The 27,760-nt window shown below is 37.7% G+C and overlaps 1 protein-coding gene across 3 annotated transcripts in view; it reads right to left on the reverse strand.

Moving 5' to 3' along the window:
* Nucleotides 1-27,760, reverse strand: part of ASB3 (ankyrin repeat and SOCS box containing 3) — a 64,563-nt gene that overhangs the window by 10,498 nt on the left and 26,305 nt on the right. For 2 of the 3 annotated variants that reach the window (XR_014796500.1, XM_084900824.1), the window contains exons 4-9: nucleotides 18,571-18,683; nucleotides 17,862-17,997; nucleotides 14,760-14,937; nucleotides 12,593-12,790; nucleotides 5,729-5,986; nucleotides 264-397 (exon numbers count right to left, since the gene is read on the reverse strand). Coding sequence is in view for 2 of the 3 variants with exons in the window: in XM_084900824.1 (XP_084756950.1) it covers nucleotides 264-397; nucleotides 5,729-5,986; nucleotides 12,593-12,790; nucleotides 14,760-14,937; nucleotides 17,862-17,997; nucleotides 18,571-18,683 (1,017 nt within the window). In the remaining variant the exon portion in view is untranslated. The remainder of the gene's footprint in view (nucleotides 1-263; nucleotides 398-5,728; nucleotides 5,987-12,592; nucleotides 12,791-14,759; nucleotides 14,938-17,861; nucleotides 17,998-18,570; nucleotides 18,684-27,760) is intronic. The other variant, XM_084900823.1, reaches the window with a different exon arrangement.

The raw sequence follows: 27,760 nt of genomic DNA on the forward strand, positions 1-27,760 counted from the left end.
TGAGGAACCTTTGTAATAATATGAACAATAAAGATTGATTTAAAAAAAAAAAAAAAAAAAAAAAAAAATTAAATATAATTTTTGTTGAAGGAAATTATTATGATCCCCCTTCCCAGTCCCATCCTTTTCCACATAAAGAAAATGCAAATAATGCCCTACTTGATATATTCTCTGACAACTCTCATTACTTAAAATTACAATTTAGCTAGAGAAGGAAGAGAAGAAAACATAGTTACGTGTCTCTAAAAACTGTACTTTCTTACCAATATGTTGCTGTAGAGCCCATGAGGAATTTGAGACACGAGCAGAGAGCTTCTCTTCAACAGCTGGAGGAAGTCTCCTCCAATTAGTAAACTCCAAAGTAAAGATAAGGGTGTCATCGCTGACTGAGTCAATCCTGTATTAGCAAGATGTTAATGCATCATTAGACACAAAATACATCAAGGATTCATCCTGAAAATAAACACCACGTACCTATTCTTACAACACCTTACTATGGAAGGCAGAAAACTACAGCATAGAAAATATTCACGTAACTGGAGGCAAGTTCAGTGGATATGAATAATCATCTATAGGTTGTTAAAGCAAACAGAATTGACTCTGTGTGGGTTGTTTCATAGACGACAAGAGGAAACGCTACTTTCAGAGAGGATAGGAACTTTCCTTCCCACTCCCCAGCAGCAGTGTTAAGAAAAGATACAGCAACCAGTATCTTCAGTATCCTCAGCAGATTTGCCATTATCTCCTCCCAAATGGGCCATCTTGCTTTAAAAGTCCTGAAAGGATAAAGCACAAATACCCAAATTCATCCCTAAACTAAATATACAGGAGAGACAGCTTGTTTCTGCCCAACTCCCGGGAATGTGCAACTGCTCTCCTCTAAGAACCTTCTGCATTATAGATTCGGCTCTAAAAAATATAGCAGAGTCAGTTTTGTCTCTAAGAACCAAAAGCAAGTCTTCAGAACAGTTCTCCCTCTATTTCTACAAAATAATTTCAGATTTCCTACCAACCTACCCAAAAGAGACTTCCCCAAATTTTATAAGCATTTGAATCTAATGGAAAGAGCACTGGTCTAAGACAGTTTCTGATTTCTAATATACCTTCACTATTTACAAACATGTTGCTGAAATTCTTCAAGTTCTCTAAAATGAGAATAATACTCAACCTATTTCAGTGGACTCATTGTGAAATAATATGAGAAAATACAGTAAACATACTTTTAAAACTATGAAACGTTATATAAATGTTTGATATTACTAGAACTGGTTTGAAATTTTCATTGGGCCTGATAACATGAAATTTAGTCAAAGTTTAATGAGAACTATACATTCTGACAATTACTCAATTAGGTATTCCCCTGCCATCACACTGTCTAAGAAAAAGAAAGTGATTAGGGCCTCTAGTAATTACTTTAAAAAGAGAAATTCTTTTCAAGATCATTTTTTGGTTTGTTGATTGTTTGGACTCATTACTGAGCAAGGACTAAAGAAGAGGGAAATCAAAAGAAAAAAAGAAACTGAATAAAATGCTCTAAACTTGTCATCTCAAAAACAATTTACTTTTTGTAATCCAGGGTCAAAGTGACTGACTAATCAGAAACGACTTATCAGAGTATGAAAATTATTTCCCAAATTCTTAATTCTCTAATACGCAGATTTTTATTTAACAAAGAACTCGATCTTGCACAAATGCTTTAGGAAAAAATTTCACTTCTCAAGAACCTTTCAATTAAATCACAACTTCGAGGAAATACTAGAACAAATAAAATGATAAAGTACATTCAAAGGCAAAAAAAATTGCTTGACGTTCTAGGAATTCCACACCAAGGGTTACTTGGTTCTGGGTCTTTATTTCTTTTGTAATGGTTTCATTTTTCTGTATTAATGTGCTTTAAGTCACACTGGGACCAAATACTAAGTCATTTTTACTCAGTTATCTAAACACACACACACACACAAAATAAATCTGTTTACACGGCTTCGGATAAAATAACTAATTTTACCAATGCTGATAATGCCACTAAAAATGTATTATTACTGTACTACGCTGACCATTACCTAGTACAAAGCAGTTGTACAATCATAAATGAATGACAGTTAATCAACTAAATGCACGGGTGACATTTACTTCCTATTACTTCAGTTGGAGGCACCTAGTGTTGCATTTAAAGTTGAAAAAATATTTCAACTCTGTAGATTATATTGTGATAGGCAATTATTCAGCCAGATACATTTTTAAAGAACATTTAAGACAAAAAATACCTAGGAAAGACATGTATAATTTACATGACAAAGATTAAACAACTGACTTACATGTGATATAAATAAGATATAACCAAAATCCAGTTTAACAGCATATTGGAATTTTATGGAAGAATTTTTCTTATAACAGCTCTATCTATGAATGTAAATTTGATCAAAGGAAGCAAAACATTTATCATATTCAGTGTAAACACTGGCTTTATCCACTCAATAAAATATCAGAGAACAAAAATTTGATCATGTTAAGCATTTTTTTTGAAGTGAAATTTTCTAATGAATATAAAGTTACCCCTTCTGAGTCAACTATATGCAACTGGCATTCTCAATCCAGATAGCTGCAAGTTTTACAATTTACTTCAAAGAAATTTGTAGTTTATGGGTTCTTAATTCCTTCATATTCTAACCCATCCAATAAATAAATGTAGCTTATACTATATTTAATGGCTTATTACCACAAAAATTATCAAATGGGCTATTTACATTGGGGGGAAGGAGGCCTCTCAGAACTGAATGGGAGAGTTTATTTTACAAAACCTTCTAGGAGAATAAATCTAAATAATTTCCTCTCCTTCCAGTAGTCTATGTAATTGGCTGAGAAGAAAAGGAAAAAGGGCAATATTTAATTTTCCCCCCTGCATAGGTTCTTCCTAATTGAGGAGCAAACCAGAGCAAGATAAAATGGCACAGATACCCCAAGATAGGCAAATGATTAAAATACCTGAAATCATGTGATATAACCACCACATCCCCATGAATACACAGGCTAAGGCAGCATAGCACAGTGATTAGAAAGACAGGCTTGAGCCATACAACAAGACAACCTGGGTTCAAAATTAAGTTCTACTAAGTAGCTGTGTGAGCTTGGCAAGTATGTTAATTATAGTGTATATCAATTGTAAAATAAAAATAATAGTATCCAGTGTATTTTATAGTAAACTAGAGACCTGATGCACGAATTCGGGTCTCTCAGCCTGGTCTGCAGGACTGGGCTGAAATCAGCTCTCTGACATCCCCCAAGGAGTCATGAATTGCAAGAGTCGCAGACCAGGCCAAAGGACACCACAGGTGCACAATCAGGGCTGGGAAGGAATGTGGGAGGTTGGCCAGCCAGGGAAGGACCACAGGAAGGCTCCAGGGAATGTCTGGCCAGTCACACTCAGTCCCAATCAGCCAGACCCCAGCAGCAAGCTAATCTACTGGTTGAAGCGTCTGCCTCCTGATGGACAGTGCACATCATAGCGAGCAGTTGAGCTGCCTTAGCATATCATTAAATATTACACTTAGATTGGTTGAACAGATGACCAGACACTTAGCATATTAGGCTTTTATTATATAGGATAAGTTACTATAAAGAACTTAAAATAATGCCTACGATGTGTTAGGTAATATTCTAAGTGTTGGTTAAGGAAGTGTTGGTTAAAGAAATACATATACTAGAAACCAGAGAATTGAAAGTAATAGTCAAGTAATATGGAATTGAGTTAGTAGCTTCAAGAGGAGAACGCAAAGGGTGTGGCTGAGAAGACAGTGGTGCCTTGGGGACAAGCACCAAGTGAGGGAAGAGAGTAAAGGGGCCGAAACCAGTTTGGCTCAGTGGTAGAGCGTCGGTCTGCGGACTGAGGGGTCCCAGGTTAGATTCCAGTCAGGGGCATGTACATTGGTTGCAGGCACATCCCCGGTAGGGGATGTGCAGGAGGCAGCTGGTCAGTGTTTCTCTCTCATCGACATTTCTAGCTCTCTATCTCTCTCCCTTTTTCTCTGTGAAAAATTAATAAAAATATATTTTTTTTTAAAAAGAGAGAGAGTAAAGGGGACACACTGTCAAGGCTGTCTGTCCTTAGCCACCTGTCTTTTGACCTAGAGTTAGGGGTAAATCCTAGAATGGTAAGGGGCAACTGCAGCTAGCTGTCAGGTGCCCAAACACAATAAAATTCACTAAGTAAAATGCTATGGGTACTTAAATAGCTTTGTTAACAGCTAGGTACAGCATTCATTAGCGAGTGTTTATATCTCAGTTACGTGTGTGAGTGTGTATCTGTTAATAAATAAGTACAGTATATATACAAATAACTTTTTAAAATCAAAGATTTCTAAATAAACTCCCAATAATCTTTTTTTTTTCATCCAATTATCTTAAAAATACAATGTTTCAGTGAAAATGTATTGAAAAAATATAGAGGGAAGTGCACAAATGAGCATTTGACAGATAACTATGTATTAATCAGCTATTGGAGAAAGGAGTGAATACTATCAGGGACTCAACCTGCTCTAAACTAATCAAAAAGTAACATGGCGATGAGAATGTGTATCTAAATTTGCTTTTGCTTCTATATTCCTCAAACCACCTACAACAAAGCCCTAGGCAGAAAACCTCTACTGAGTGAAAATTACTGAATTCTTTACATTGGCAGATATAATAAAAAGGGGAAATACTGGAATATTGCCAAATAAAGACCTGCTCTTCACATACAGATACGGAAGCCACCGGGTATAAAAGAGAATCTCCAGCAATCCAAACTAAATTTACAAGTAGGGACCATTCAGTTACCTGGATGAACCTCTTTTGAAAAGATAAATAACAAAATATCAAAATACTTTTTCTGCTGACACAGAAAACCTCAATATATGCTTAAACATTATTTTAGTAAATGATAGTTTCTGAAGCACAAAACTTAAGAAAGTTTTATTGAAATTTTATAAAATACCCCTAGTCCTCTATTTTCCTAGAGAGTTGTATTTTATCTTCCCACTTGAATTATCAGGTCAAATGAGTTTTCTCCCTGCTACAACTACCTTCTCAGCCCTGACTAGACACTGACAACTTTTACAAAGGCTAGAGGCTGTGGAAAGGTTTTCCTCTTCTTGCCCAAGAAAAATCCAGACCCAATTTTCCTATAATCACTTGTAGAGGCTACCCTTCTGAGGAACTACCTGAAGTAAACACGTTTGATCCTCAGCTACTTCAGAAAGTAGTACTTAGTAAGGGAGACAACGTTAATACACAAAATGCTGTAGAACAGGAGGACTCAGTCTAGCTGACTAGGGGATACCAGAAGTCTACAAAACAGCTACTGTCAGAGGAATTTTAATGGGGGCATGAGCGGTGATCTAAGTAGAAGAAATATCCGTCTCAGAAGAGTTTATTGGCATTAATACAATCAGTGACTCAACCTTCTGTAAATTAAACAAAAAGTAACGTGGAGATGAGAGAATGTGTATCTAACTTTGCTTTTGCTTCTATATTCCATAGGCATAATTCCTTTCTACTCCCTACCAGTCATGGCCTACCTTTTTTAGGAATTTACCCCTACATTCAATCTCGCTATTAGCAGCCCCCCAATCCAGCCATCAGAGTCACATACACACACATACTCATCCCAACACCAGATCTCAAGAAATTGAGGGAACTTAAATATAGTATATTCACTCAAAAAGGTAAAGTCCACTATTGTAGGATTTCTTACCAAGAATTGCATAGAAGATTCAGTGGGTCAAATCCAGCAAGCAGGAGATATGGTAACCATTCCTTATATTTTGTCTGTGCTTTAATTGCATGCTTTATAAATTCAGACATATGATTCCATGTTGCCAATGGGCAACCTTTCTTCAAAAAGTAACGAAATACTGAAAACCTCTCATACTTCAGGCAGTATGCCAAATGACGTTCGTTTAGATTGGCTCCATATTTAAAAAGAATTTTCACAGTTCCAAAAAATTCACCCCTCCATCAAAAGAGAGAGATAAAAGAAGTTAGACTTTTGTATAAAAACATAAATGTTACAAGTAATTACTAGTAGTTACAGCTGGAAAATAAGAACAGCATATGGGATAGTGGGTGATTTTTACATATCTAGTACATTTGAGAGTAGGGAACTAGGGACAGGGAGGGTTTTACTTTTTAATTTCCACCCCCTCCCCCCGCATGGTTTTTAATTTTTAACTATAAGCACATGATGCCCTTAAGATTCTAAACATTCATCTTAAGTAAATAATTTTAAAAATTATCATTGACGAATAGAAAACTTCTCAAAACTGTGATATTTTTATACAATTAAGTATCTCTAATACAAAATATTTGCCAAACCAAGTTATTAAACAGTGTAATCTGTCTCTAAAGACTCATTCTAGGAATCGCCAAAACACCATTTCCTTTAGCAATAACCTTAGTCAATGTGCCCTTTACTTTCAAATTCCTAATGGTAAAATATAATTATCTAGAAAAGCTGTTTTTAATTAAAAAACATTTAACTTATAGCTTCATTTCTAAATTAATCTACTTTATCATGTACTTTTACAGAATAAAAGTACATCATTTTTTTATCTATTAAGCTGTTGCTGTTTTCTTAATAGTTTATCATCCAATATCGGTAAGTTCTGGTTAAACTGATTGAAAATAAGTGCAAATCCTTTTTTGAGAGAGCTAACTGGCAAGATGTATCAAAAGAAGTAACATAGCAAAGCTGTAAGAGCACAGACCTAAGCCAGCCTGCTCAACTACCTACTAACTATGGGACTCTGAATAAGTCATTTAATCTTCCTGGCACACAGAATTAGCATTGTATAAATATTTGTTGCATGAAACATTAGTCCCTGAAAATGATCCGTATAAAAAAGGCTCCAAAATGAAAATATTTGAGAAACCCTATAATACAGAGTGATTCCAAAAAAAGAAATACAAGGTAAATATATTTTTAAACAGTATGCTAGTTATATTTTCAAGTTATATGCTAAAACCTCCAGAAACCTGAGAATACCTTTAAAATTAAAGCAAAGAATTCAATTATTAACCTGAAATAAGCATAATAAAAAAGTAAAAAATACCCCAAAATCTGTAAACAAAGTAGTATAATATTATAAACACAAGATCAAACTTTTCAAGCCCTTCAAGAAAGAAACCTATTTAACATTACTTAACCCTATGCTTCCCAAACTTAATTAACTATTTTATCCCATGTAATATTTATTAATGATCTATAGAATTAGTATTGTACAAAAACACACTTTGGAAAACCCAGCTCTAAACTTCTTCCAATTACCTTATTGCCTTATGTTAGAAGAGACAAACTACATGCTAAAAGGCTTATAAAACTGCCTAATGCTACATTTATTAACACATTTCCAACAAAACTACCAATAATATGGTGAATAATAAACATAAAATGGAAAATCATAAAATCTGTCAGCATTCCCTGAGCTTCTGAGAAGACTGAAGGTCTCAAATCCTAACATATAAAAACCCTGGATCATAATGACCAGTAAGGACCGGAGGCTGACCAACTGGAAGTCAGTGCTGGCCCCACCACCAAGCAAGTGGTTAGGGGCAATCAGACAAGAATGCAGAGTGGTTAGGGGTGATCAGATAGGCAGATGGCCCATCACCGGGCTGGCCCCGCCTCCAAGCAAGCAAATAGGGTTAATCAGGCAGGCAGAGTGGTTTGGAGTGATCAAGTAGGCAGACCAGCAGTTAGGGGTGATCAGGTAGGCAAACCAGTGATTAGGGGTGACCAGGTAGGCAGGCAAGAGGTTAGGGGAGATCAGGCAGGCAGATGGCCCCTCAACGGGCTAGCCTCACCCGCAAGCAAGTGGTTAGGGGCAATCAGACGGAGGCAGAGTGGTTAAAGGGTGATCAGGTAGGCAGACAGCCCCTCGCAGGGCTGGCCCTGTGCCCCACCAAAGAAAGAGGGAGGCCCAGGCCAGCCAAGCCATTACACCACAGCCTTTTGCCTGCAGAGGGAGGACACCGAGGGCTGGGGAGGGGGGCAGTTCTGCACAGATGGCAAGAGTGACAGCAGTGGGAGGGGGAAGGAAAGCTCAGATAGGCCCTGATCTCAGGCCAGGCCTAGAGACCCTACCTGAAGGGTCGCAGGTTGTGAGAGGGTGCAGGCCGGCTGAAGGACCCCCTCCCCCTGAGTGCATGAATTTTCATGCACCAGGCCTCTAGTATATATAAGCTCCAGAAACACAAGCAACTTCAGTGCTCTATATGACCTTCATTATTACATGTTACTGAGCAACAGTAAACCCTAGGGCATAGATAACCTTTGGTTAAATAATAAATTGTATAAACAAGTTAAAAAGAAAACAGGGCCTCCTATTTAACCCTTGCAGAGCATTTGATCATGCCCAAAACAATCACAGAGACATATGGTCCTTGGTATTTGGTCCTGTATCAAAATACCCAAGGAGACAATTGATCCACCCCCACCTACATAACATATCCATGTGTCATTACCAGCGAGGCTACCAAGGCAGGAAGCATTATTATAGAAGCATTGATAATACAGTCAAATCCAATTACTGGATCAATAAACACAGTAGTATTTTTATGTATGGGACCACAAGTATAAATAAATTATGGGCTATCTGAACCCACAGATGTCTTTTTATCATGGACATTTTGGACACGACCAAATTTTAAGGAACTTTTGCTCTGGCCGGGTAGTTCAGTTGGTTAGAGCGTCATTCCAATATGCCAAAGTTGTGGGTCCAAACCCTGGTTAGGGCACATACAAACCAATGAATGCATAAATAAGTGTAACAACAAATCAACGTTATGTTCTCTCTCTCTCTCTCTCTCTCTCTCTCTCTCTCTCTCTCTCTCTCTCTCTCTCTCAAAAAAAAAAAAAAAAAAAAAAAAAAAAAAAAAAGTCAATAAAGTTTAAAATAAAGTCAAGGTCCTTTTGGCTTGGACCAAATGTTTCAGTGGACATTTTGGGCAGGACCAAATGTCTGCTAATATAAACATCACAAACTAAATGTGACACATTAAGAGACTACACATTATATAAACAGTGAAAATTATCAAACACTGAAAAAAGGGAGAAGTTTAAAACCTAAAAAGCAATGTCTGCACCTTATCTTGGGGCCTGTACATTTTCCATTATTTTGCTCTTTGAAGTTTAAAAAGTTGCACAGAGACAGTGCCCAGAAAAGAAAGAAGCACAATAAAAGGAAATTCAACATATTAACAAAATTTATTTTAAACAAAAATGGGCAAACAGCTTGAGCATTTTATATTCAATTAGCCAACAAAATACCTAACCAACTTGTTAGCTGAATGATCAAAAGGCCATGTAAGTTTTACTGAATGATTTTTAGCCATTTGCTGAAAACAAAATAAAGACATTAGGTCCTATGTGTGATTATGATGAAGAGGAAAGGACATACAATTTCTATAAAACTAATATGCTAGCAAGGATCAGTATCAATTCAAAAGACAAAATCGGGTTTGTTAAGCCATGATCTCTTCCTACAGTCATATATAAAAGGTGTTAATATTTGTTCAAATTGTCCTGAACTTTCTCGACTTCTCTCTTCTTTTACACATTCTAGGTAAAGGAGTCTTTTTCTCATTTCAGTTGAATTACTCAACTGTGCCCTTGAAAGAATGGCTTTCATGTTAACTGTAGCTGTTAACTTTTTAGCCCCAAGGGAAAAAGACTGCTTCTGTGCAGTGATGGAGGAGACCTCTTTCCAGAAGAAAAGCTAAGGGTCACTGCTTCAAATGGAAGCTCATCCTCTCAAAGGGATGCCCAGGAAAAATGTCTCAGAATGCTAATCCTGAGCTAAAAAGTTAAATCAGCTGAATAAAATCATAAAATTCAGAGCAATTATTTACATCTATTATTTTTATTACCTTATGATATCAACTGTACTGTTTGTAAAAGCATATAGAAGAGTTCACTAAAACACAACAGGCCAACAGTGCAAGAAAGGCCACAAATACTAAACATCTAGATCTCAGAGAAATACCAAAAACAAAAACAAAAACAAATAAGAAAACAAAAGTTTTAAACTCATCATCATTTAAAAGTTAATAAATTTTTTAAAGTGTTGTCCTGGCCCTAGATGGTTTGGCTCAGTGGATAGAGCGTGGACCTGCGGACAGGAGGGTCCCAGGTTCGATTCCAGTCAAGGACACATGTCCAGGTTGTGGGCTCAATACCCAGTCAGGGACATGCAGGCGGCAGCCGATCAATGAGTCTCTCTCATCATTGATGTTTCTTTCTCTCTTCCTCTCTGAAATCAATAATTTTTTTTTTTTTTAAAGAATAAAAAATGTTGCCCTGGCTGGTGTGGCTCAGTTGGTTGGGGATAGTCCTGTGTACCAAAAGACTGCCAGTTGGATTCTTGATCAGGGCCTATGCCTGGGTTGCAGCTCAATCCCTGGGAGGGGGTTTGCAGGAGGCAGCCAATTGATTTTAGCTCTCACATCAATCTCTCTCTCTCTCTCTCTAAAAGTCAATAAAAATAGCCGAAACCGGTTTGGCTCAGTGGTAGAGCGTCGGTCTGGTGACTGAAAGGTCCCGGGTTCGATTCCAGTCAGGGGCATGTACCTTGGTTGCGGGCACATCCCCGGTGGGGGCTGTGCAGGAGACAACTAGTTGATGTTTCTCTCTCACTGACGTTTCTGGCTCTCTATCTCTCTCCCTTCCTCTTTGTGAAAAATCAATAAAATATATTAAATAAATAAATAAATAAATGTCAATAAACATATTTAGATAAGTAACGATGTTGATTAAATCTTTCTATACAGCAATCTTACATTATTTTAACAACACACTGTTGCTATAAAAATTTCAAAACTTATACCACTAAACTTATCCTGTTATCTACTACCAAATCGCTCCAAATTTGAATTTTGGAAAATAGAGTCTTCCAATTTTTTTGGTACTATTATTGTGACCAAAACTCAAATTCTCATTAATAATTGCTTAATGAAATATAGGAAATTCATACACTATTTCATTAAGGAGCAAGAGAACATAATAGTCATTTCAAATGAAAATTATATTAAATTATTCTTGCTTTAAAAATGGAGATTCTAGTTAATTTAATTAACTTAAGTATGTTACTGTAGAATAGCGATTTTCAACTGGTGTGCCACAAAAATTTTTATAACATACAATACCTGACTATTTAGTCAGGGCACTGACCTCTCTTCCCTTATAAAAAAATTACCACAGCCAGCACAACAATAGCCATCTGGTGTGAATGAATTAAAATTATAATCATTTTTTTTTGTCAGAATAACAAAAATGTAACATTCTTTTGGTGTGTTGCAGAATTTTAGGTTATGTGTGCCATGAGATGAAAAATTTGAAAATTGCTGCAATAAATAAGCCAAAACCGGTTTGGCTCAGAGGATAGAGTGTTGGTCTGCGGACTGAAAGATCCCAGGTTCAATTTCGGTCAGGGGCATGTACATTGATTTCGGGCACATTCCCAGTGGGGGGTGTGCAGGAGGCAGCTGGTTGATGTATCTCTCTCATCGATATTTCTAGCTCTCTATCCCTCTCCCTTCCTCTCTGTGAAAAATCAATAAAAAATATATTAAAAAAAAAAAAAGAAAAGAAAATTGCTGCAATATTACACTCTTGATATACTAAAACAAAACCTACTAGGAGAATGTCAGTTTTCTTCCTTGATCAGAAAAGTTTGTAAGAGTCCCCAAATAACCAAATGCTTTTCTCATTACATGTACAGTGACTGACATGCAAACTAAGAGCTAGACATTAGCTAATATAAATGTAATCTAGAGACTAACATTTTAATTTATATTGCTTTCTAGATAAAGAAAGGATGGTAGGGAGAGTAAAATTAACCTTGATATTTCTCTACTATGAAAAAATTGTGCTATGAATTATACTTAAGTCAATTCCTTTATATACACATGCAAGCATATGTGATTATGATACTATCATCTTTTAAATTTAGCCCTTGAGAAAGGTTTCTCTTCAATTAAATTCTCCACAAAGTAGGTAAATATGGCAAAGTTGTATTAAAATTAAGTCTATTGCCAGGCAAATGAAAAGTCAATTAGAAAGACTAGGAAAAAGATATTTTGATGTTTTAACTTTTTCCCTACAGGCTTACAAATAATATCTTTCAATGATTTTTTATTACCAAAAAACTATCTTACTAATCATAATTTGGTCCAATTATAAGTTCCCACACATAAGAAAATAGCTGATAAGCTCTTTTAAAGTCATCAAACCAGATTTTAATTGTTTCTATTGGGCCACTTCACTTGAATTGTTTTGGAGACCAAGGGTATCTGAGAATTTATTTAATACAGGGAACGTATTCTCTAAAACTACCACACTGAAAATATAATGCAGATCTAAAGAGGGAAGGGGAAAAAAATCTGACATTATCACCTCATGTTTATTGTACTTTTCACAAGAAACTGCATAGAGGAATTTTTCTGTTTGTTTTTAAGTTAACAATTTAGCACTAAGAGATATTAAACTTCATCATAAAAGAAAATCAGTTAGAAATGCATCTCCATCTTGAAAAAAATAATAAAAAATAGCAAATATACATACTCCTTTTGGAAAGCCATACAGAGAGGAGAATTATATCCAAAGACGAGGCACTTCTGGGCATCAGGGTTATAGCCATGCTGGAGGAGCATTTTCAGGCAGTAGTCATGCCCTCCAAACACTGCCGAGTACACAGGGCTCACTTGGTCTGACCCAGTGTCACACACCCGGTGAGTAGGTGGTATGAGCAAGGCCAAGATTCTGCAAATACATAAATATGAAAACACTTAATATTTTTACATGTGCATAAATATAAGTAACATTTCTACAGCACACATTTAAGAGTCACCCATTGAATTATTTAATAAAAGTCTGTCTTCAGTATAGCTTCCACCTATACTAAGTTATCACAGGCTATATACTCCAAAATGTTGTGCTTATTATTGTTGCTTAATACAAAGGTCTTTAAATAGATATGAAACAGAATTAAATAATCTACATATATAAAAGGCTAATATGCAAAGTGTCCCTTCGGGAGTTCAACCAGGAGCCCGGGAGTTCAATCGGTCGCTATGACATTAGCTGACCACCAGGGGTGGTACATAATGAAGGAAGGCCCCAGCTGGCAGCCAGAAGGACCCCAATCGGCCCCGATCACCAGCCAGGTCTAGGACCCTATCCGTGCACAAATTTCATGCACTGGGCCTCTAGTGTTCCTATAAGTAAGTAGGTAACAGGTTGTCATTTCTTACTTTTTAGTAATTTTTACCTTACTACTATGGCCCTAATTGCTAAAATTCAAATTTTATGTTAGACTAGAGACCCGGTGCACAAATTAGTGCAAAGGTGGGGTCCCTTGGCATGGCCTGTAGGGAATGGGCGGAAACTGGCAGTCCAATGCCACCTGCTGCTCCTCCTGCCACTCCCACTCACCCCAGGCCCGCTGTGCCTACCGCACGCTCGTGCCCACTCAGTCCCAATCAAGAGAGGCTCGCGCCACCACAACGGTGCTTGCCAGCAGTGAGCCCTGCTTCTGAGATGGATCAGGGAGCTGGGATGCAATCAGCCCTCCAAGCAGGTAGTGGGACACCCTTGCCGGCTAGTGACCCAAATCCGTCCTGCTGATGTTCGCACCAGTTGTCAGGAGCCACCTGGTGGCTGCTTTTATATCGTTTCTTTTTTCCCCCTCTAGGGAGGGGAAATGGCCACAGTGCCCAAGGCCGACTTCCAGGAGGGTGGTGGTTTGTCAATGCCTGGCTCATTCTCTAGAGACTGGACCTGCAGGACTACTGTGTTTAATTTTTTTTAAATGGGTTGGATAAACACTCTTAGAGGAGACACAAACATGCCTACATATATCTTTAAAGAAATGGTAAAATACCAAGCCACCTATTGGCATAAGAACCAAATTGCACAATATGTTCTATGCAAACATACTGACAACTTCACTATTGTTTATTAAATTAAATAATGCTAACAATAGCTATGAAGTTATACTTGTAGAATTATGACTCTAAAAACTATAAGCATATATTTTAAAAATCCATTTAGTGCCAATTTACATTAAGATAAGCTGCTGGCTGTATAACCAGATTATTAGCTTCCAAAATTCCTGGAACCCCCAATTTCAGAGAGTTCCAACCATATTTTAGTCTTTCCATAAAATACCCTAATTTCATGAGAACTTTTGGCTACCAAGAAAAGTAATATAAGTAGGAAAAAATACTGGTTTGGACCTGAGGTTTGATAAGACAGAAGTCTCATCAAAGGGTTCAAGATGGGAGAACTGTCCTGAACACACAAAAGAACTTCTAGACTCTAACAGAGATCACAAACTCAAAAACTTTCTGGGATCAAGGAGATAAGCTAAGTACGCTGAATAAAGCTACCATATAGTTAACTAAAGATGCCTTGGATAAAACTAGAGAACAGCAGAAGAGTATGGGCATAGCTTGCGAAATCAGGGGGAAAGACTTAACACCCTGAGAAAGCTGGTGGGTCACCCTGTTTCCAGCCACTGTGCCTGCCTTACACTAGGAAAGTCCATGATTAAGAGGAACTATGGATGGCCTGGGAATCAGAGGTGGTGGTGGGCACGGTCAATTAGCAGTAAGGTGGAGAAGAGAATAGCAAGGATTTTATCTGGAGGTAATAGGTCTGGCCCAGAAGAATTATTCCTTATTACCTTTTGATCATGAGATCATTTGTATTCTCCATTTTTAACACTTACTCTGCATGGCCCATTTGTGCGGCTGCGTGAATAGGCAACTGCCAATTGTCCTCATTACAGTAGAGATTAGGATCTGCCCCACTGGACAGCAGAAGCTCCACACATTTTGTGTGGCCCTCCTGAGCAGCAATGAACAAGGGAGTAGCTTTATCCAAGGCTTGACAATTGACATTTGCACCTAATACAAAATAAAACATTTAACAGATAATCCTCACTTGTGGGGCAAAAAAACAACCCACAACAATACATGATAATAAACATAGATTTCAAAGCAGCTTCCCTAAAAGGGTTTCGTAGTACAACTGACCTTGGAACAATACAGGTTTGAACTGCTGGAGTCCAGTTACATGCAGATTTTTTCCATCTTATAAACAGACTAGGAGCCCAGGGCACGAAATCGGCCGCCCTACCTTGACACCTGAGCCTCTCCACACAGAGCTCCAGCGTGCCTGGCCCAATCCCTGACCCCTTTGGCCTTCTCGGGCCGCTTGAAGCCCCGCCCTCAGTCTGAGTCGCCTAGGGCTGGTCTCACCTGCCTTCCCGCTTCGGCCCCAACTCCAGAGCAATGCGGTGGCTCCTCATCATGGCACTGGAGGAGAGCATGGAAGCCTTCCACCAGCTGCACTTCGCTCCTTCCCCTGGCAGGTGGGCGACGGGGCACTCTGAGTACGAGCGGTGGGTGGCAAAGGATAGGTGAGGGGGGCGCTATGGGCGCTCACCCCTGCCCTCCTCTCCTGACCACGGTCCCGCTTCCTCTGGGCGCTCCTCGCTTCTGCCCTGTCTCCCGAGCAACACCCCGCTGCGCATGCGCAGGCAGCCTCCTGCAATCCTTTGTGACGTTCCAGTGTAATGGACAATTTGAATATTCCTCTATTATTATATAGGATGTTATAATGCCACAGTATCAATTAATACAATACCAGTATGGGCAATGTATTTTCTTTTCTTTTTTTTCTTTCTTTCTTTTTTTTTTTTTTTTTTTTTTACAGAGAGGAAGAGAGAGGGATAGAGCTAGAAACATCGATGAGAGAGAATCATAGACCAGCTGCCTCCTGCACACCCCCCATCGGGGATGTGCCCGCAACTAATGTACAATACATGCCCTTGACTGGAATCGAACCCAGGACCCTTCAGTCTGCAGGCCGACGCTCTATCAAAACTGAGCCAAACCAGTTTTGGCACAATGTATTTTCTCTTTTGATTTTAATAGCATTTCCTTTCTCTAGCTTAGTTTATTGTACAGTATATACAGTATATATAACACATATAACACAGTATATACAGTATATATAACACATAAAAGAAAAAATATGTATTAATCAACTGTTAATGTTATCAGTTAAGCTGTCGGCTAACAGTACACTATTAGTAGTAAGTTTTGAGAGAATCAAAGTTATATGCAGATTTTCAACTGCATGGAGAAAAGTGAGAGCCCTTAATCCCCACACTGTACAAGGGTCAACTGTACAACTAATTTCCTCCCCTCAGTGGATTCTGTTTTATAAACATATTGATTTACCTAACTTGCTGGTAATCATGTAAATTGTTTTTGCTTTTATTTTGGCAAGAAAACAAGTTATTAATATTTTAGAATTCATTTTTACATTAAAATAAAATTCTTAGTTAGTAAAGGCTTCATTTCATCCCAATTCCTCCTCCAACAAGCACTCTATGGTTCCAATAAATCATTTAAAAAGGTAAAAGGGAAACCATCAAAATGGATATTTCTGATAATTGCTGAAAAAGATTTTTTAAAAAAAACCAAACCCTAAATTATGAACCTTTGTAGATGTCACAGGAGGTATATGAAAAGCACAATATATTTTTAACATTTATATTTAATGTAATTTTTTTAAAAAACTTTTTAATTTGCCTGTGGCAAAACTGGTGTATTTCTCTTCTGCTCTAACTATGGTGCTTTATCAGGTTAGCACTCGTGAGGGCATAAGTGGTGTTTGGAGAAATTTAAAAACCCTACAAACAAATGTTTCTGGTCACAGAAGTGTCACACAGAGTAAAAATGCCATCCTACATCATCTTCTCTGACAATGCTGAATATATAATGTTTGTCAAGGAGAATGTCAAGGAGAAGCCTTCAGCAGGTTTATGTTGCTGTTAACACAATAAAGTACAAACATACTTAGAAATAAATCCTTTTAAATAATCATACAATTGATCGAAACATACAGCTCAAAGGCTTAATATATAAAATAGCTACATAATAAATTTATTAATCTTAATTTAGCCTTCTACCATAGAAAGTTGTAACTGCTCAGGTCCCTATAAGGAAGGACAGCCCCCTGATTCAGCTTCCAATAAACCTTGGAAGATCATTATGTTCTTCTCAGATAAATTAGTAGCTGTACATTGCATCATGTTAGTAATAAACACTAAGTAACCAGGCTTATAAATCAACTTGTAGCCCTGGCCAGTGTTTCTCAATGGTTAGAGCATCGGCCATGCACCAAAGGGTCTCAGGTTCAATTCCCAGTCAAGGGCACAAACCCAGTTCCAGGTTCGATCCCAGCTTTCATGGAGGCACATGAGGGAGGCAACTAATTGATGTGTCTCTCTATACATCAATGTTTCTTCTCCCTCTCTCCCATTCCCTTTAAAAAAAAAAAAAAAAAGAGCCGAAACCGGTTTGGCTCAGTGGATAGAGCATCAGTCTGAAATGTCCCAGGTTTGATTCCGGTCAAGGGCACATCCCCGGTAGGGGGTGTGCAGGAGGCAGCTGGTCGATGTTTCTCTCTCATCGATGTTTCTAGCTCTCTATCCCTCTCCCTTCCTCTCTGTGGAAAATCAATAAAATATATATTTTTTTAAAAAAAAAAGAAAGATAGAAAGAAAGGAAGGAAGGAAGGAAGGAAGGAAGGAAGGAAGGAAGGAAGGAAGGAAGAAAAGAAAGGAAGATTGATCCTTGGGTGAGGATTAACAAAAATAAAAATATAAATAAACTTTTATGTACCCTTATTTACCACTAACATAAAACCATAAATTTCACAACCTGATTTATATCTGGTCAAGAATTCTTCCTCCTAGGAAAACATACAGTCAAAACTCATGATCTTTAAAGTCCAAAGGATAATGGGTTAATCTTACCTGATGAAATAAGTATGCTCAAACTTTCTAGCTTGCCATACTGAGCAGCCACAAATAAAGGTGTGATTCCAAAGTCATCCTGGCATTCCTTGCTTGCTCCTCTTTTAAGAAGCAATTTTATGATCTCAGTATTTTCCTAAAGCATAGATTTATATTTTAAATAAGAGAAAATAGAAGGTATCTCTTTTCTTATTGTTGTGTTTTGTTCAGTTTGTTTTTATCTTCTATAAAGGAAAACCTCTTTTTAGAAAGTTGGATTGTTGGAGGGAAGTCTTAAACTATCAGATTATTCTATATCTTTACAAACCAGTTAAACATTAATAGATGAAACACTGATCTCTAGGAATTATAATCCTTATAAAATCCTGCAAAAAAAATAGTTTGCTAGCCCAAACACTAAGGAGCTATCATAGTTTCTAAACACACTGCTATACATATCCTTATCAATTTATATCCCAAGTATTCTGATAGTTGCTTAACTATGCTATCAACATTTGAAACTTTAGATACTCCCTGTCACCCAAAGCTGCTGATACTACTAGAGCAGTTGGTTTATTCAGGATGATCATTAGCATTTAGACTGCCTTTTCTGTACTGCACTAACCATCATAAATCACAGACAAGTGGGAAGTAAAAACTGTATAGAACTGTCATAAAAGGGTAAAACATACAATTTACATGAAGATGAAATAATAAATTCAGAAGTTACCTGAAAACTAGCCTGGTGCAGGGCATTCCATCCACACATAGAATGGGATCCATTAACATTTGCTCCATATCGAAGCAACAGCCTTAACACATCCATCCGTCCATTTTCCACAGCTGCAATATAGCAGTCAAAAAAATTTACTGTCAGTAGAAAGTCATGTTTGTAGGGCTGGATACTTTGGTGATATTCTTATCATTTATTCACCTCGAAACTCACAATGCTGTGACCATTCCTATCAACAAATCAAAACACATACTCCCTATGCAATGCCAAAACATTATCACAATTGTCTTAGGCCAACCCCATTAATATATACATCCTTTCTGTGCATGTACAAATTATTTCCAATTATATTTTAAAAGATAGAGTAAACGGAAGCAAAAAGCAAACATTTATTCTTTCTAATAATGAAGACAATATGCTTCCATTTTGTAAAAATGCTATTGAGGGGAGAATGGAATGAGCAGGTCAGGAGATACAGTCTTATAAGGATTGAAAGGTTTCCCATCATTACCATTTGATCAAAAATGACAGCCCAGCCAGGGGTGGCTCAGCGGTTTAGCGTCGGCCCAGGACTAAGAGGTCATCGGTTCGATTCCTGGTCAGGGCACATGCCCGGGTTGAAGGCTTGATCCCCCGTGTGGGGCGTGCAGGAGGCAGCCAATCAATGATTCTCTGTCATCATTGATGTTTCTATCTCTCTCTCCCTCTCCCTTCCTCTCTGAAATCAATAAAAATCTATTTTAAAAAAATAAAATGACAAAAGCTACTGAGTTGAAGGAGTAATAGTGCAAGTTCTGTATCTTAGATGTTTTTGACATCATAAACAGCAATTATTGTTAAAATTTAAAATATAGAAAAAACTTTGCTTATTTAAATTAAAAGGGGACTCTAGATAAACTGAAGAATTTTGCTAAAGAAGTACACTTTATTTAACTATAGTAACTGAAACTAATGATTCCCACTTTGGAAAACAGTATGGAGGTTCCTCCAGAAATTAAGAATAGAGCTACAATATGACCCAGCAATCCTCTTCCTAGGATCTACCTGAAATTTTTGAAAATGTTTATTTGTAAGGATATATAAACTCCTATGTTCAATGCAGCATTATGCACAGTAGCTAAGATATAGAAACAACCTCATATCTTCCAATGAATGATTAGAGAGGATGTGGTTCATACACAGCCAATAAGAAAGAATGAAACACTGCTATGTGTAACAATATGGATGGATCATGAGGCAGTATCATGCTAAACAAAATAAGTAAGATGGAAAAGGAGAACCATGTGATTTCACTCATATATAGGATATAAAACAGAAAGCAACAAACAAACACAGTCAACAGATGAGTAGTTACCAGAGGGGGGCAGGATAAAGAGTTTAAGGGGCAAAATTTATGGTGATGGAGGGAGATTAGACTTTGAGTGGCGAACACATAATGAGATAACCAGACGTATTATTACTGAATTGTACATTTGAAACTATGCAATGTTACTAATCAATGTCACCCCAATACACTTAATTTAAAAATAAATAAGAAAATAATAATGGCTCCCAAGTTGCTGGTAAAGTAGATCCTTTGAAGGAATAGTTTGCATGCCTCTAAATACCTAAAAATCATGTGCCCTTTTACTAGTTGCAGGAAATTATTATATTTTATTTTACATATATCTAACTTAACATTAGTACAAGATATTGTAGTCTAACATCATGTACATATAACAGTTTATAAATCCTACTGAGTGAGGGTGAATATAGGTGCAATGCTATTTAGGTTGACAGAACAAACACGTGGGGCCAAACTTTCCAGAATGCTACCTACCACAAAACTTTCCTCTGTAGGAGTTAAGAAGAAGAAAAAAAAAAAAAGCCAGAAGAAAGCTATATAGCGCTTAATAAAATGTTACACACATAACCATACACCATTAAGTAAATGAGGTATATTGTAAATATTGTAGGTATGAATGAGGCTAGGAGGCTATTACAATGACTTGTTAGAATTATAAGTTTGACTAAATATCAGCATCTATAAAAAGATAGAGCAGAGATGTGTATAAAGTTTGACTTCATGTACTTGGTAACAGGAAAGAAAAAACAAGATTTTTAAATTTTATTTCAAGCATATAGTTTTTCTGAATCTTCTACTGCAGTCGGAGGCAGGAATCATCAATTCTCAGTTAAATATTAGAGAGGCATTAAACAATCAGATTAAGGGCCAGACTTGAAAAATGCTAATACAGACATAACAATAGAAAAATAAAATACTTATAGTATAAAATAATAAATTTACTCATTATTATTGAAGATAACATGCCATTGATATTCTCTTAACTTTGCATATTGAATTTATACTTATTTCCTTCATAAGAATTGTCAGAAGTTCTTTACTGAAGAATTTTTTTTATCTTGGAAGGTTTCAGAAATTTAAACACCATGGCTGAGATAGTACCACTGTAGAAGAAGTTCAATAAATCTTATTTCTAAGTTAACATTCAAGGGCACTATACTAGGGGGAAAAACAACAGTTTTTCAAGCTGTTATTTTTCTATAATCAATCTAAAGTCAATCTAATTTTGGATGGAGGTCATAATAGAAAAGGAAGAAAATCTGTTTCATATCCAATTCATATATCATTATCAGTGATTGCTGGCAAAAATCATTCTACAGCCAGACCCTGAGCTCAAGATTATCAGGTTGTCAGTGGTGATATATGAAGCAGGATGAAGATAAGTTTGTTTTTCATGAGTTAACCTGACCTTATAAAAATGAAAGTTGGAAAAATGTGTTTTGATTATTAAGTACACTATGAAGTCAGAGACAAAAGTTGTTTTCACTTTAATATCATAAATACATTAAGATATCTGATTTCTGAATCTCTAGTGAAACAAACACATAAGCAGGTAAATAACATTTTATAGCTCTTACTAATTATTTCAAACTAAGACAAATTTAATGGTTAATAATTAAGAAACGGTAGTTTACCAAAGTTTATTTAGTAGCTTGCATCTACTACCAAAGCCTCTCCTTTGGAAATAATGGATTAAGCTTTTGTCCTTATATATCAGCTAGAGGCCCAGAGCAGGAGTAGCTCAAATCCTCTGGCCTCAGCTGGCCGCTCGCCCATTACTGCTCATAGCTAGCTGCCCCGCCCGCCCTCCAAAACTCGTAGCCCTCCACCTTTGTGCCCTGCCCAGCCCAGCCCACAGCGAGAGCTGCTGCTCTCGGACCAGGGCGAGGGACCAAGAGGTGCTCAATGCAAAGAATTTAGGGCATTATGGCCATGGGCCTTTTATAATACAGATTTACCACATTGGAAGGAGGAGGAACCATACTATAACAATATATGATATATAGCAATAGAAGTTTATTTTTTTTAAAAACAGACTCAAGCTTCCTATTTGTTGGCCACCTAATCCATTAAAAAGTATTCTCCTTGAGGAAAGAAACTGTATCTCATCCCCTTTATGCCCAGTGCCAATCATAGACAGGAGATAGGCAATAAATAATCATTGACTGGATGAATGGGGGAGTGGAGAGGAAATTTTCAGTGACCTCCAGACGCTTGCTCTGATGACAGCAACTGGCACCCCGCCTTGGTCTGGTGCCCTTCACCTGCTCCACCATCCTGCTGCGGCCGATGCCCACCATGTTCTGTTTTCTGTCACCTGCTGCCGATGCCCACGATGTTTCTTGCGCACCCCCTGGTGGTCAGCACACATCATAGTGATTGGTTGTTCGGTTGTTCCACTGTTTGGTCTATTTGCATATTAGCCTTTTATTATATAGGATGTTTAACTGTATCTCTTCTTTTTTAAGTTCTATATGAGCTCTATTCTCCATTATACTCTTCATTTTTCTACACAATTCAACAATAAAATAATCTTTGCATTGTATACCTAATTCTGTTAAAAACTTTATTTCCTATCTCTTTCAGGAAGCAAAAAGAACGGTCATAAGCCATTTATCTATTGCAATCCTTCTCCGGTCCTGTGGTTATACTGACATCTGGTGGCATTAAAAAAGAAACTAGACTGCAATGAACAGGGATTTTTTTTTTTCCTAGTGTTGCTAGTTTATTCTATGTGATTCCAGGATTTATATTTTTCCAAGCCTTTACCTATATCCAAGACAGAAGAATTACTCAAGTTCTATTCTAACTCCATTGACAGAATACTTTAGTTTGCAACCCTTCGCTTTGGCAATGTGACTGGCAAGGATGTAGAATTATTTGAAGAATGTCAGTGGGTATGTAGGATTGCCCACAGTTATTCATTTCATAATTAAAGTTTGTAATCAAAATGATTATAAAGTAGGGTTTTTCCATTAAGAATATATACATAATTTCAAACCATTCTATATATTATGATAGATTCCTAGAATGAATCTCAGCCATGAATCTTTTACCTGAAACATAGTATTTTATTGATATTTAGAGAAGTTTTGTCTAATAGTATAATAAAGTTACATTCTTTCTTATAAAGTACATTATGTCTTCCCAAGGACTAACAATCTTAATCTTAAAGATGTTCCAGAAAAAACCATGACCTCATAAAATTCACTATAATAGGAATGTAACAAAAAAGATGTCAGGCCCTAACCAGTTTGGCTCAGTTGTTAGAGCATCGGCCTGTAGACTGAAAGGTCCCAACTTCGATTCCGGTCAAGGGCATGTACCTTGGTTGTGGGCACATCCCCAGTGGGGGGTGCAGGAGGTAGCTAATCAAAAATCAATAAAATATATTTTTTTAAAAAGATGTCAGGAACACCCCATCCAATTCTACATGCTGCCACTGACAACATGGCATTACTCGTGGTTTCTGACAGAGAAAAGTCTAATGGCCAATTAGATAGACATCAGAAACCATATCCAGAAAAACATATCCATCAATCACATGGAAGTTCTTAAAACACAAAAAGCATATCAATATCTTATTATATATTGATTTTTTCCCATGTATCCCCAGCAACAGAGTCAAAAGAAATAGTATTTGATTTAGGATAGCACACTGTTAAACTTACTTCTTCTAGAACTACAACATTGAATCCTACCACTTTCTATAATGACTCAATTCCCGTTTTTAAAGCATTCGTATAGTAGTATTCTCCTACTAGGAGCCACCTCTGTAGGTCTGATCTCCATATTATGACTTAGAGAAAAAAAAATCATTACACTGAGGAATCCCTAGCAGAGAAAACGTACATTGCAAATTAGTCTTCATCCCAAGGACTCCTATTTACACAGGCGCAACACTTGTATTTCAGTCATTCTAACTGGTGATGATCAACTACAATTAACGAGCCAATAACAATAATTATTATGAAGAATGAAGAGACAATTGGATTAGCTATGCAATGATCCAATTTGATTGCCACACATAGGTATTGTACAGCAGTGATGCTCAATATCGTTCATAGACTGGCTGTCAATCTGCAAACTGTTACCAGTCTTCAATGAGGTAAGAAGTTTAGACCAGAATGTAAATCATTGATGTCCCTGAGCACACTGTTTAGTTCAGCAGACATTTTTCTTGAAACAAGACTTCTTTGATGAAGGAAACAGTACACTGATATATATTCTGGCTCAAGCCCCTTATATCAATACACTGACATTTTGAGTAACACTGCTCTATGATACCTAGAGAGAGCAAGGATCACAGTATATAGGTGGGGAGGGGGTGAGGAAGAACTCTCTAGGTTATTCTACCATACATTAGAATATTAAACTATTGCAAAACACTGAGATAAAAACTTTATTTACTTTAAAAAGTAATGACTTTCAATTTTAATGTAGCATAAAATAAGCATTCCCCCTTACTCTTCTTAGAAAGCATCCAAAAGTAATTAGTCCAACATCAGCGAGGAAGAAATAAAAACATACCCTCCATTTTTAGCAAAACTAGGACCCAGCTAAAACTTCCCACAAAAGTAGGTAAAAGTGCTCCCTCCAAAAAATGGAGGCCAGTCCTGGGTATTTGTGGGAGGAAGGGAAGAGACCATGTTTCAGATGGCAAAGTAAACTTCTCAAAGGTGAGAGGCTCCCTCTGCACACAAAACCTCTGATCAGCAGAGGATAGATCCATGCGCTGACAGCAGGATTTCTCTGGGCCCAGTGAAGTCTGCAAGTCAGAAAGAGTGGGGTCTAAACAAAGAATCACCCAAAGAAGCTATATTTTAAGAGTAATTGGTCTCTGCTTCTACAGAAGGGAAGCTGTATTGTCCACTAACTGGTGAAAGATAATAGTTAAATACACTCACACCCAAAAAGCCTGAGTCAAAAGGAAAACTAGCTAGTCAGGAATGTGGCTTTAACTCCCTCCCATTTAAAAATCTCCTGAAAACAGCTGATTGAGCACAAACTCATGTTTCCAGATGAGTTACCACAAAGGAACAAGCATGAATCCACACAAAGGTACAAAAAAGAGGGAGAAAGATACAGAACAAACTATTAGTAGACCCCCCCAATAAAACTTCTCATCATAAAATACTATCACAAAGGGGATGAAAGTTATGGTTAAACCTTTTTGCTATACATTTTAAAAATAAAAAGTTAAGTTAGTGAAGAAAGACAATACTAGAGAGAATGGGCATTTCTTAAAAGAACCAGAAGACTTCAAAAAACAGGAAAAGTAAAGTGAAAATAAAGAGAAAGAAGATTAGAGTAGAAATAACAGATATGAAAAACAGGGTATTCAACATATGAATAATTAGAACCCAAGAAAATCTTCATAGTAAAAGAACAAATATTTAGAGATAAAATTCCAGAAAGATTTAGTAAAATAAAGAAAATACGGATCTATATCTTGAGAGGGTACACCATGTCTCAGAAAAAAACTGACACAACAGATAAGGAAAAATATTGTCACGACAAAAAGAAGAGCCCTGGCCAGTGCGGTTCAGTTGGTTGGGTATTGTCCCATGGACTAGGAGGCTACCAGTTCAACTCCCAGTCAAGGGCACATGCCCGGGTTTTGGGCTCTCACCTGCATGTGACACAAACACACACCCTCTCTCTCTAAAAATCAATAAACATTAAAAATTATATACCAAATCAAACTGTCCTATATAATAAAAGGGTAATATGCAAATTGACCCTAACAGCAGAATGACCAAAAAGACCACTCAACTAGACACTATGAGGTGCACTGACCACTTCTCTGTCCCTCCCCCTGAGCTGGCAGGCTCCCATTGCCCAATGGCAAATGGTGAACTGGGGGTGGGTGGTGGCGGGGGTCAGGGCCAGCTGCAGGCAGCCAGGGAATATGGCTCTGATTGTAGGCCAGGCCTAGGGACCGTACACATACACAAATTCATGTACTAGGTCTCTAGTCCAAATATAAAATCATCATTCAATTATGAATAGACAAGAACTCAGGGAACATGATTTCCTTAGGTTCTTTAGGAGAACTCCATTATAGGAAGAATTTAGCTTACCAAGCAAGGTTAGAAAAACCATGACAAAATAACTGGTGGTAAACTTTTGAACTATTTAACCATAAAACTAAGAAGAAAATGAAATGAAGGAATTACGTTTCAACATATGTGTAACTCCATCTATTGGAAAAAATCCTCATTATTAACTGATACACCTGGTAAGATTCCAGAACAGGATGCTAAATGTTATCTCCAATGACAATGAAAAGATGACATGACATAACTAACAAAAGTTAGAAAGAGAAGAAAGGAAGAAAAAGGATTATATAAGAACAATATAAAAATACTGATTTCCTCATCTTTAAAAGCTAGAAATTTAAACCTATCAATTAAACATTCTATATAATAAAAGCCTAACTATACTAATAAAAGGGTAACATGCTAATTAAACTGGGAGACCTTCAGGACGTCCTTCCGGACAAAGCCATGGTGGCAGGGCCAAGGCAGAGGCAGTTAGGGGTGATCAGGCCAGAAGGAGAGGGCAGTTGGGGTGATCAGGCTGGCAGGGAGGCCACTTGGGGGAAAGCAGGGCAGGGGAAGTTGGGGTGAGCAGGCCAGCAGGCAAAGTGGTTAGGGGCTATCAGGCAGGCAGGTGAGCGGTTAGGAGCCAGTGGTCCCAGATTGTGAGAGGATGTCCAACTGCCAGTTTAAGCCTGATCTCTGTCGGTTTAGGCCTGATCCCATAGGACATCACCCAAGGGGTCCCAAGATAAGAGAGGGTGCAAGATGGGCTGAGGGACAACCCGCTCCCCAGTGCACAAATTTCATGCACCGAACCACTAGTATGCTATAATATGCCAAGTGTCTGGTCATCCAGTCATCCATTCAACCAATCAAAGCATAATATGCTAATGATATGCTAAGGCTGCTCAACTGCTCGCTATTACATGCACTGACAACCAGGGGGCAGACAGTTAACCAGTCGCTATGACGTGCACTGACCACTGGGAGGCAGACGCTCTGACTGATATGTTAGCTTGCTGTTGGGATCAGCAGATTGGGACTGAGCATGACAGGCCAGACACACCCTGTAGCCCTCCCACAGTCCCTCACTGGCTGGCCAACATCCCATGTCCCTCCCCAACCTCTATCATGCACCAGTGGGGTCCTCAGCCTGGCCTGCACCCTCTCACAATCCATGACCCCTTGGGGGATGTCGGAGAGCCAGTTTCAGCCCAATCTCGCTCAACGCAGGAGCTGCCGCCTGATAGTCAGTGTCCTTCCACAGCAGGAGCTGCCCTCTGGTGGTCAGTACATTTCTGCATCAGTTGGACATTCCCCAAGGGCTCCCAGACTGTGAGAGGGTGCAGGCTGGGCTGAGAGGCCCGTCCCCCTATCACGAATGCACAAATTTCATGCACCAGGCCTCTAGTGACTAATAAAATGACAGGCTGTATAAATATATTTAATTGTATGAAAAGAGTATAATATAAAATAATAAAAAGTTACAGAAAAAACATAAAACCATATAAAAATAGATAAAAGTGAACAAAACGTGAAAGTAAAATCTTTTAAATGTAAATTTTTACTGAATGCTATACTTTTTTTGTTTTGTTTTTTTTTCTTTATTTTTTAAAATATATTTTTATTGATTTTTTTACAGAGAGGAAGAGAGAGGGATAGAGAGTTAGAAACATCGATGAAAGAGAGTCATTGATCAGCTGCCTCTTGCACACCCCCCTCACTGGGGATGTGCCCGCAACCAAGGTACATGCCCTTGACTGGAATCGAACTGGGACCTTTCAGTCCGCAGGCTGAT

The sequence above is a fragment of the Pipistrellus hanaki genome (genome assembly GCF_964339955.1).
Source record: "Pipistrellus hanaki genome assembly, chromosome: 12".
In the NCBI taxonomy this organism is placed as follows: domain Eukaryota; kingdom Metazoa; phylum Chordata; class Mammalia; order Chiroptera; family Vespertilionidae; genus Pipistrellus; species Pipistrellus hanaki.